Below are 11,579 nucleotides of genomic sequence, written 5' to 3' on the forward strand. Positions count from 1 at the left end.
TTTAAGATGTGTTGATAAATTGCGCAATATTATAATTGTCAAATATTTATGATGTTTAACATGTTATTGCTTTTATATTTTTTATTATTCTATCTATTCGCTGGTTTAATATTTATATTCTTTGATTTTTACATTTTAAACCTGTTCAGCACTTCATCATCTGTGGCAGTTTTAAACACGCTCTATAAATAAACTTTGTACATGTGTGTGATGATGCTCACGACATGTCATCGTAAATCCCTGACAGGTGGAATGACTGATGGGAATGTCTTGTCCTGTTGTGCACATGCATGCGTTACACACAGAAACACAAACATACACACTATTGTTGCATGCCCAAATGAAAGCCGCAGTGACAAGTGTATTTTCGTCAAGAGGGAGGTCAAGAGGGGAGAAAGGTAGATGAGACCCACAGGAGCTATTAAGAGATCATGTTTAAAGAGCTGAGCAAAGGTCAGGGATGATGTCTCGTGTGTGTGTGTGTGTGTGTGTGTGTGTGTGTGTGTGTGTGTGTGTGTGTGTGTGTGTGTGTGTGTGTGTGTCATCATTCCATCATTTACTACATGTGCAGGCTCATGTTTCACAATCCAAGTTGCTGCCCCCCGATCCCCGACTTCTAGGTCCCAGTACAACCCGCAGAAACAACCGTATTTAGTTGGAGACACACACACACAGTGACAGGACAGTGTGGGAAGAGCCACAGTGGTTTATTATTGCAGGATTCAGTCTGACCTCAGTGTCTGTTCCTCTGTCTCTTCACACATGAGGCTGTTGAACCTCAGCTGCTCTTTCTGCTTTTTCTTCTTTTTGATTTACACACTTTTACTGCGCATGGTCCTCTAGTCCTTTCTCCATTTCTTCCCAGACCTCTGCTCACTTATCGCAGATGAACTTGCAGCAGGATGTTGCTGTTGGCTTCAGCTTCATCCATCATTAATTAGCTATTCACGTTTTTCTAGAGTCCAGCCTCCTCCTCCTCTTCCTCTTCCTCCTCCTCCTCCTCTTCCTCTCCATCTCCCTCCACTTGTCAGCAGCAGCTCGGAGCCGCCACATGTCTGAGCGGAAACGTACGACTCAGCCCGAAGAGGATGAAAACAGAGAGAGAAGGAGCTCGTCTGGAGTTTACTCTGAGGTGAGGGTTCGTAAATCACTTTGTGTGACGCATGTTTCTTTAAATGTGAAAACTGTTAAACGTGCGTGAAACCGAAAGCAACAGATAATCCTGTTCACTTCAACTCACCACACAGTCTCACTTTAATGCTGACTTCCAGAACAGTTCTGCGTAAAAGGACAACGAGTCTCACCTTTTTTACGCGCGTACTTTACGCACCGTGCGTCACTGTGCGGGTTATGAATCTATGTGTTTCTCATATTACTTTGCAAATGCCCGGTTAAAAGTTAGTTCGCGTTTCTCTTGAGCATTTAAATAGTGTAGATAAAGAAAAGTTACAGAAACTGTTATAGTCAACGCAGTTTATTTGTATGGTGCATTAATACACAAGAGGTCATTCAATGTGCGTGACAGAAATAAAAGAAGCTTAAATGTAAAGATCAGATGCATAAAAAACTGTAAAACATTAATAGAAACAGTAGAAATAGTATAAAAGCCTAAATTATAAAACAGGAAACCTCTAAAGGGCAAGATTAAGTGATTAAATGAATGTGAGAGAAGTTTTTAAAGCAGCTTAAGGTTGGATCCGATTTGATATCCATTGGGATCTGGTTTCAACAGTGGCACCACAGTGTCTGAATTCCATTTTAGTTTTAACGTTGGGCACAATGAGCTGAGCAGCTCCTGCAGATCTGCAGAGACATATAAACATCAAACATTTTAGAAATGTGTTCATGCCTCTGTAGATAATGATTATCAAGCCTGAAACTAACTGGATACCAGTGTAAAGACTTGAGGATTCAATGGAGTTTACCGTGAGCCTTAAATTACATCTGCAAGCTTTTGAAAACAATCAGTGTCCTGAAGAGGCCAAACTCTGCTCATATATGTGAATACGTCAGGAGACGGCATCATTATTCAAGAAATAATATGTGAAAGTGACGAGACGAGTAGAAAACAAGCTGCGTCGTTGTGAATGAAGAAGCTTTTTCCACATGCTGCAATTTGGAAGCAGCCGGTGAAATCAATTGGTCACTGTGCTTCTCCAGTGAAACCACAGAACAACTGTTTCAGAGATCAGATCAGCGGTTTGTCCGCCTGTCAGGGAGGTGACGTCACAGAGGGAGACTGTCCTCTACCCATCCCAACATCTGGCTGTCTTCAGCAGCTCTGTGGGTCTTCAGTGGACGGACTTCTGTCCTGTCTGGATCATTTCAAACACAGACACAGACTTTATACGATTCACTGTGAAGAATAGCTTGCAAATATGATTCTTTTAAAGAGGTGAAAACTATATCACTGTGAAGTAAAAATACAACCAAATTAAAAGTAATGAAAACGTTCATTAGATCTTTAAAGGTCACAGAGGCCGTGGCATGCCCCCCTCCCACCGCTTCTCCTTTGAACAGCCTCTTTCATGTTTCATTAACGGCACCTCCCTGTTTGCTTGGTGGAAGTTTGGCGAGGTTACGTTTCCTTATGCTCTTTGTTCAGCTCAGCTTCGAAAAGGATTGTGATATGTTTGCACTTCACTGTTGCTCGGCCTCATTTCCCCTTTGCACCGTTGACACGAGTCCCATACACAAAAAAAGAATCTATGAGGTTTTAAAACTGACCACAGACATTAATGTGTTTGCTTCGCTTGCTTGCTATTGTTTTGTAACGTTTTCTTTCAGGTCTGTGCACGTCGTATGAGAAGCCATTGAATTAGCTGAAGGGTTCTAATGTGCAGTGAAATCTTATCTGGAATGTTTCCTCTGTGATGTTGACCCTGCTGAGCATTAAGGAAAGTGTGGCAGTTGAGTGGAAGGTAATTCACAAGTCACAGATCTGTTTGCTCTGATACCGTGAGACGTCATCATACACCCACATCATCACAATCAGATATCTGTACATCTGTTAACATCCGGGACAGTCAATCAAGAGTCTCCAATTAACCTTATCCAATCTGCATGTCTTTGGACCGTGGGAGGTGACAACATGCACATTCCACCCACAAAGGCCCGGGATTCGAACCAGGGACCTAAATGATCACAGTCTCATCCGTGCCATATGGAGCTGGCAGGCCTCGGCGTGCTTTGCCACGTTGCAGCAGCTGATCCTTTAAACATGTTGTGTTTTGGAGCCGTGCATAATGGTCTGCGTGTTCCGACCTCAACCACAGTTTTGCTGGTGCCGTGCTGAAAAAAGGACTGTGGCCCTCTGGTCCAATGGAGGAAGCGACCTCAGAGCGGAGCCACTGCCGCCCGGCCTTGTGTACTTGTTTTTGTGTCCTCACTAGGATCTTTGTTAGCATAAACACAGACCCTGTGAGGAAGAGTGGACCTGACGGGGACCAGAGCTCGGTCCTAATGATGAAGAACGTCATCTCCTGGTCCTGGTTAACGTCAGTAGAAGGAGGTGACTTGTGGTTAGGTTAAGGTTTGGGTTAGGAGTGAACTGGTTAAAGTTCGGTGGGTGTTGAGACGCTCATGTTCACATGTATCAGCTCACATATGATTGAGCGCCATCACCAGTGTCACCGGAGCCTGATCCTGCAATTTGTGGTGCCGTGGCTCCAGATGTTTCACTGAGTCTAAATCTTCTCTCAGCAGGAAGAGTAACAGCATGTTTCACTCTGTGTGTGTTTGGGACTGAGGGAAAAACAGAGATATAAAAGCCTGATTGAAGGACGAGTCCGAAATAGAAGTTTGGAGGGAAAAACACTCGTAAAAACCGGAGGTAAAAATGTGTTTCCCATCAGTGTCCACAGATCCTTTAGACCGTCCGGTCCGCTCTCCCCATCGCACGCTGTTCCCATCACGCTCTCCAACCCGTCTGTCTCTGCAATCAGAGACAGACGGGTTGGAGAGCTCACGCAAAACATTCTTGCTTGTGGACGTCTGCAGGTCCAACTTACAGATAAATACGTTCAGCAGATCTAAACGTCTGCGTGTGCATCTAACGAGGCCAAGTTTCTGTGCCGGGTTAATGTGCACAGAGAGGTTCCAGTTGAGCCTCATTTACTGCTCAATAAGAAAGAAGAAACCAGATTAAAAAGGCTGATGTGGGGGGTGGAAGCTGTAAAAGCAGAGAACATGTCAATTACAGCATGAGAAGCTGTGACATGAAACAGGACAGATGAAAGAAAAACATGCTTATCAGGGATTTAGGGATGGAAACTGTCTCTAAAGTGAAATTAAACACAGGTTCTGATAGGATCTGGTTATAAACCCAGTGGCTGTCATCACACACAGAGGATATTTGTGTCCTCACCTTCTCGTGCCCCACAGGCCCTAATCTTCCTTTAAGCTACGCGTTACGAGCTGAGGGATCAGCAGGCGACAGCCACAGTCCAGCCCCACCTCCTCCATATTCAACGCCACCTCTAAGTTGATTACTCCGGCTGTCACACACCCACACCTTCATCGTGTGCTCCTCTCCGTCAGGTTAGGCAGTGAGTGACAGCCCCCCACAGACATTTGCCCTGGAACGGTTGAAAAACTGGGATTAGTTGGTAGATTTACTGAAGGTAATCTGAGGCCGGGACGCTGCCCGTGCAGAAAGGTTGGCACCGCATCACCTTGCTCAGGTTGTTATATCACACGTCCAGATGGCCGCGGCCTCGGAGAGTGTCTCCAGCCGCCTGGGACATTAATCCAGCCCTGGCTGCGGTTTGAGAGAGGTCACATGTTCGGTGTTTACTGGTTTTCACTTGGACCCGGGGTCATTTCTTCAGCAGGCGGTGGTCCGAGTGTATCTAGGAAACACAGATACGATGCAGGAAAAACTGCAGTTTTATGGGATTACGCAAGAAACTACTAAACGGATAATGATGAAACTTGGTGGAAGGATAAGATATGATACAAATCTGGATTTAGTGAATTTTTGAACTGTTGTGGCCTTGTTTGTTGGTTAATTAGCAGGATTACCAAGAAACTACTGGACCAATTTTCATGAAATCTTGTGGAGGGACGGGACATGGCCCAAAGAAGAACCCATGATATCCTGGAGCAGATGCAGGACTTTCTTGGTCACTTTCTTTGACATGGCGAGATGGGGAATTAGTCTCGGCTGCGATATATTCTTGATTATTGAACTTTTTTGTAAATGCTCGGTCTGTAAAATGTCAGAAAATAAAAGAAAAGGCAAGCACAGTTTCTCAGAGTCGAAAGCTCAAAACACAAGTGGACGTTTGCAAAAATAAATTGCAGAACAGTGAAGATAGAATGACTGACAGGTCTTGTACTGCAATGAATATTTCACTATATGACTCAGACGCAGTAAGAAGCAATGGAGTCAAGTTTTATTTCACAAGTTCGTTCCCCCAAGAAGCTGCTGACTCCTCTGGCAACAGAGAGAGAGAGAGAGAGAGAGAGAGAGAGAGAGAGAGAGAGAGAGAGAGAGAGAGGAGAAAACATCCCCAGCATCAGTCAATCCCACGTTTTGAGCTGCCCGACATGTTTATGTGCTCCTGAACGCTCCGGCCTCAGACTTTGGTCCAGTGTGTAACTCACATCTCTCTCCCCTTTCTCTCTTAGCTGGCCTCAAGTGAACTGAAAGAGAAGAGGAGAAACACAGACGCCCCCTCCCCGTGGACGCCATTGGAGAACTAAGTGGATTGAAGAGGGCAGAGAGCAAGTGAGGGAGTCGGGAAGGTGGGGGGGGGGGGAGACAGAGGAGATTATCAGCTAATCCAGTGCGTGGACAGTCCTGAAGGAGCCTCGTCGTTCTTCCAGGGTGATGCAGACAAAACAGTTACTGGATTACGCCTCTTCACTTTATCGGCCTTTTTGAGAAAGCATCGCTCTTCTTTCTTTTTCCTTCGCTCTGGTTGTTTTTCTCTGACTGTCGGACGTCTGGTGTCGGGACCGGGGGGGGGGAGGACGCAGGACAAAGACGTTTGGCGACAGAGCTGGTGTGGTCTACAGGCAGCGTGGTGCACACATGGATAAATCTCTTTAGAGCGAGACGGTGCATGGTGGTGGAGCCCCCCCACCCTGTCTCCCGTCCCTCCCTCTCTCTCTCTCTCTCTCTCTGCCTGAACCTTGAGGAAGAACAACTCACCGGATGAGACACACACCAGATCCTGTCAGACGCTGTTGAACACACACAGGAAGGAGCCACGTCCAGTAAGAAACACTGTGTTGACACTCGTCTTTTATTTGTGTTTTACTTCCATTAAAAGGTTCTTGAAGGTAAAAGGAGAAAACTCATGATCACTTTTTAAATTCAAGTTTCAACGTGCACGTGTTGCATCCCTGCAGCTGCACACTTGTTGGATGCTGAAGTGACGTTGACAACCACAGAACTGAGTAGCTAAGAAAAAGCTAAAACAATAATGAGAAGAGAAAACACGTTCTTGTGAATAAGGGGCGATAATAATCCAATTACATTTCATATCACAGAGTTAGTTATAAACTAACTCTTTAAAAAGCTTTGTTTACAAGGTTTAGGTAAATGAAACACACTTTGGTTTCACAAGGCAGAGATGATCCTCTTAGACTGACAAGGACACAGCCCTGCATGTCTTACGTCTCGGTGTATTTGCTGTTTTGCGGCTGGACTCTGTTGCTCTGCCCCAAAACTCTCCGGCCACATGAGCCGTGGCAGCCGGAGGAAACCGAGTGCGACCTTGTTATTCATCTTGTTTGTTATTTTGACTGAAGGCCGTTGCTGTGCAGAACAGAGACAGAGCAGAAAGAGAAAAGAGATGCACACTGGGACTCTACATCCATGCTGGCGTCTTTCAGTGTAGATCCAGGGGAAGAAGCGTTGACCGATGAATCGTTGGCTCTGGTCGTGTGGAGAATGGATTATTCGCACATTCCCTGCAGACTGAACAACCACATAGTTGTCTTGCATGTCCTCACTGTCCTGGCATCTTAATTTGTTCTTTCTCTCCCTCTCTGGTTTCACAGTGGATTCAAACCTGACGGACATGCACCCATACGCTCCCATTTGAATTAAAGGGAAATTCCACAACTTCTCTGCCACCATGAGTCTGGGAAAACTGCCAGGGTTTAAGGGCCTTGTGTCAAGCTCGCAGGGGAAGAGCCGGTTCAAGAGCGACCTCTCTGTGGACATGATCAGCCCTCCAATGGGCGACTTCCGACACACGATGCATGTTGGCCGCGGCGGGGACGTGTTCGGTGACACTTCCTTCCTCAGTAACTACGGGGGCGTCAAGGAGCCTGGAAGTCCGGATTCCACGAGCAGCTCCAAGACGACGGGTTTCTTCACACGCACCTTCAAGCACGTACGGAAGAACTCTGTGCCACGGCCGCGCAGGGGCTCCCGGGACTTGTCCCCGCCGCCGGACGTCTCACCCATCATCAAGAACGCCATCTCCCTGCCCCAGCTGAACATGGACTCTCCCAACGGGTGCATGAAGAGGATGATGTTCCCAAACTCTGTCAGCTCAACACAGGACTCCCTCTGCACATATGGTGAGATATCACTTCCAGCACGGGGTTATAAAATAATACTCAGAGTGTGTGTGTGTGTGTTTGTGCACAGATCTTTATCTAACAGAGCTGTGCACACACCAGTGAGTTCACAGTTAAAGTTAAAGTTAAAAGGAAACCTGAGAAAAATTTGCTAAATTAAATCAGGAAATTGGCTGATTTGTACGGAAGCGTATTGCATTCACTTGAAAAAAAAAAAAAAAGGCTCTGTTTTTCTGAGATAATTGTAATCTAGTATTTTGATGAAGTTACGTTTTGCATAGAGCCCCATAGAGCTGCATGTAACTGTTTCTTGTATTAGCGCCATGACGTATAGCGTCGCTTCAAACTGTCAGACTCTCCTTCTGTATAAATAACAGTGAACCACAAAAGACTAATGCAGCCGAGCGTGTTGTTCTCATACTGTCACAGGCCTCAGCCGAAAGAGGACACGAGAGATGGTTATTGAATCGGGACATCACACTCGTTTACTTTCCATCACACTTCAAAACTTCTCTATCGACAGAACCCAACACCCTGCTTATAACAGGAACCACACATCAACCTTCCATAATAAAGCCACTAAATAAAATAGCTTTGAATTATGGACAAAAATGAAAACTATCCTTTATCTATCTGCAGCAACAGTAAGTCCGCGTCTATACAGGAACTTCACTTTCACCTTCACTCTGTTTTTCTGAGATAATTATCTCGGAAATTCCGAGATAGTTATCTCAGAAAAACAGATTTTTTTATTTATTTTTTATTTTTTGAGAACTTATCTCGGAATTTCCGTGATAATTATCTCAGAAAAACAGATTTTTTTTTCAAGTGAATGCAATACGCTTCCTTAGGTTTCCATGACGACAGATGAGTCTGTATTTTTATCACTGCTCGACAAACAGCTTGAAGCTTTTCTAAAGACGACCTGGACTGATTTATATCAGCGTTCAGTTATAAACTTTAATAGATTCTTTGGGTCATGTCCCGTCCACAGACTTTCATGGAAACTGGTTTAGTAGGTTTTTTTTTGGGGGTCCTGCTAAATAACAAACAAACAAGGTCAAACTGTCCCTTTATGAAACCTCATTTAATTCACTAGATCCAGATTTCATTTGGATCTGCATCAAATTTGACACACTCATAAATATCAGTCCATGAATTATTCTCTGAGAAAATGTTCTATGTTCCTCCCAGACGAACATAGAACATAACCTTCATTGGTTTCAGGCTCAGGACGTAACATTAAATCAAAAGGAGCATTTGTTTCTGAGGCGATTGAAGAGCTGCAGACTACAGCGAGTACACTTTCTGTTCCAGTAAACTCTGAAGCAAACACAAAGACTAAACACTTCGATGTTCCAGGAATCAGGAAAACAAAGAGGACCTGGTGCAGTGATACATTGGCCGGCCTCTGTTCTTACTCTTCTCTCTCCTGCAGACCAAACAGCATTAAGAGCTGCTGAAAAGAGTCGACTATAAATGTCCGTGGACACATAAATAGAGCGGGAGAGGTTGTCCTCCTTTCAACATCGTTCCCACATTCCTCCAGGACGACCAGCAAACACACACGGCTTCTTCCGAGTCATCTGGGATCACCTAGGCGACACCTGTACACAACTAGGTCACACACACACAAACACACAAAGCTGGTTTGAGAAGGAGAAAGATACTTAGTGGGCGTTTCCTGTGCTGTGTCTGTGTGCGGCCGCCTGGATGCACAGCATAAATGCACCATTCATTATAATCTGTGGACCAATCCGAGCTGATGAAGCAGCCCAGCGTCCCGGCTGGAAATCCCCCTCTGAGTCTCCAAATTCTTTACCCAACTCAGGAGGAATGTGCCCGGAGCCCGAGGGGCCGAGTCGGTGGAGTGAGGGAGGATGTTGGATGCCAGTGGGTTTCTCTGTTGGCCACATATGTCATTATGTCATTCCCGCCCACCTTTTTCACAGTCTCTGCTCATCCGGGGGCAGATTTCAGTCTTAGGAATGCAGGTCACGAATAAAGTGTATTCCAGTCGACTATGGGTATATATCTGATATTGTAATTCTTCTTGGAATTGAGATTACAGTATTGCTAAAGACAGTAAGTAAGTAATCCACTACTTCAGTTTGGCAGAGGGAATCACTACGGGGTTTTCACGTACTGCCATCTTCTGGTGAAGCAGGTGCATTGCTGGCATTACGAGCCTCCTCATTCTTATCAGCTCTGTATCATTTCACCTCCATCAGCTTCTTTCTGTGTCTGAACGATTAAGTGACATAAACCAGAGTATTTGATTTTGCACTGTCTTCTGTCCTGCAGCTGCTCCGTCAACACTAATAACAACCAGACACTCTGTGGAAAAAGTTTACTGCAATAAAGGAACTTTGCAGGTTTACTCAAATGAATAAATATCAAATAATATATCATTTAGAAACTTTGTGAGCCGTTACAGTGTCCATCACCTTATTTACAACTTTGTTAAAGGTGTTTACGTTTGTGAAACACAATGAAGTCGCCCAACGTCACTTTAAATCCAACAACTCAATATCCCACATGTCCAGTAAACATTGGTGTCACTCTTGTAGGTTTTAAGTCGTTTTATCAATGTTCAGGTGTGAGAATGTGTTTGAGAGGTTTTCTTGATGTTGTATTATCAGTTTGGTTCACATGAGTGACGTCAGTGTGTCTTTTTGTTGCAGGTCTTCAGTCTGGATTCGTCACTCTGCCCCGCCTCTCTCGCCTCGACAGACAGTTTCAGGACGTTGACGTGCAGAGAGGGTCTCTGACCGACGGCAGCGGCTTCACCATGACTCGCTCGGACTCGCTTGCCTCGTTCACCGTAGACCTCGGGCCTTCTCTCATGTCTGAGGTGCTCAGCTTGATTGACAACCCCCACTACCTCCAGATGTCCAACCACAGCCCGGCCGCAGAGGAGGAAGATGAGGAAGCAGAAGAGGAAGATGAGGACTCTCTAACGGAGACGCCTGTGCAGAGCCCTGAGGTGACTTCTCCCAACCCGTCCATGAGCAGCGGGTCGTTCAGCAGGACGATGAGCAGCAGAAGACGGTCATGCAGCCCTAACAGGGACGAGCAGGAGGAGGACAGGGGGTCTCTGAGGACGCCGGACGCGTCCACTGGGTCTCCACAGAGAGTGGAGCCTGTCATGGAGGCAGAAAAGTTCCAGAGGGCAGCGGATGTGCTCTCTCGTCATTACGGCGGAGGGTCCTTCTCGAAGGGGACGAAGATGAGCAGCACCACCCCCTCACCTGCTCTGTCCTGCAGCCGCAAAACACCGTACGGCATCACTGAGGAAGAGGAGGAGATAAAAGTGTAGATATTGAAACTCGGACTGAAAGACAGACTTCACACTTAACGTTGATCCAACAGAACTGTGGAAAACATTGAGGGATCTTGTAAAGTCAGACAGGTTTGTATGATGTTCTGTTCTTCCTCTGCAGAAGCATCACTCCTCCTCCTCCTCCTCCTCCTCCTCCTCCTCCTCTTCTCACATGCATCACTGATCAGCTTCCAGATCCTGGTCTGTGTTCAGTTTCTGCAGGAGGAAGGTTTTCATTATTGACCTGGATCCTGGACGTTCTCTCTCTCTGCACAACACAACAGTTGTGAAATTATACAGATTATTTATAACAGAAACTATGTTATATAGTATAAATCATGGAATGACTCTGAATGAAGAACACTCTGAAGAACAGTGGATTTTGAAAGACTGTTTGTTTCTTCCCAGCAGATCAACACCTAACACGACATAAAACATAATATGATTCACATGAATAAAGATCACGCAGCATCTGGACTATATTTTCATATTAATAAATGTTGTAAACATCTGCATACGTTGGAAATAAGTTAACTGTCATAGGAAATAAAATGCTTTTTTACAGTTGCAGCTGTAATATACTTTTTGTTCATCAAACCTTTGTTTTACTTTTACAATGTTCTCACATTTTATGATAATCCAACATATGAAGCAGTTTTTTTATGGAGAAAATTCCTCTAATTTGGATTAAATCAGTAATAGTTTACAATCCAGCACA

General features: G+C 45.1%; 1 protein-coding gene across 2 annotated transcripts; it reads left to right on the top strand.

The window, feature by feature from the left end:
* Nucleotides 1-674: 674 nt before the first annotated feature.
* cdc42ep1b (CDC42 effector protein (Rho GTPase binding) 1b) lies at nucleotides 675-11,428 on the top strand. 2 transcript variants are annotated; one of them, XM_035180632.2, is made up of 4 exons: nucleotides 676-1,132; nucleotides 5,632-6,222; nucleotides 7,012-7,539; nucleotides 10,224-11,428. In XM_035180632.2, exons 3-4 carry the CDS (start codon nucleotides 7,089-7,091, stop codon nucleotides 10,856-10,858), a joined length of 1,086 nt encoding a protein of 361 aa, XP_035036523.1. In that variant the 5' UTR covers nucleotides 676-1,132; nucleotides 5,632-6,222; nucleotides 7,012-7,088; the 3' UTR covers nucleotides 10,859-11,428. The 2 variants fall into 2 exon arrangements, with proteins under 2 accessions (XP_035036524.1, XP_035036523.1); XM_035180633.2 differs by lacking the exon at nucleotides 5,632-6,222 and having other exon boundaries at nucleotides 675-1,132.
* The last annotated feature ends 151 nt before the right edge of the window (nucleotides 11,429-11,579 follow it).

This window comes from Hippoglossus stenolepis, chromosome 16 (assembly GCF_022539355.2).
Source record: "Hippoglossus stenolepis isolate QCI-W04-F060 chromosome 16, HSTE1.2, whole genome shotgun sequence".
NCBI classification, from domain to species: Eukaryota; Metazoa; Chordata; class Actinopteri; order Pleuronectiformes; family Pleuronectidae; genus Hippoglossus; species Hippoglossus stenolepis.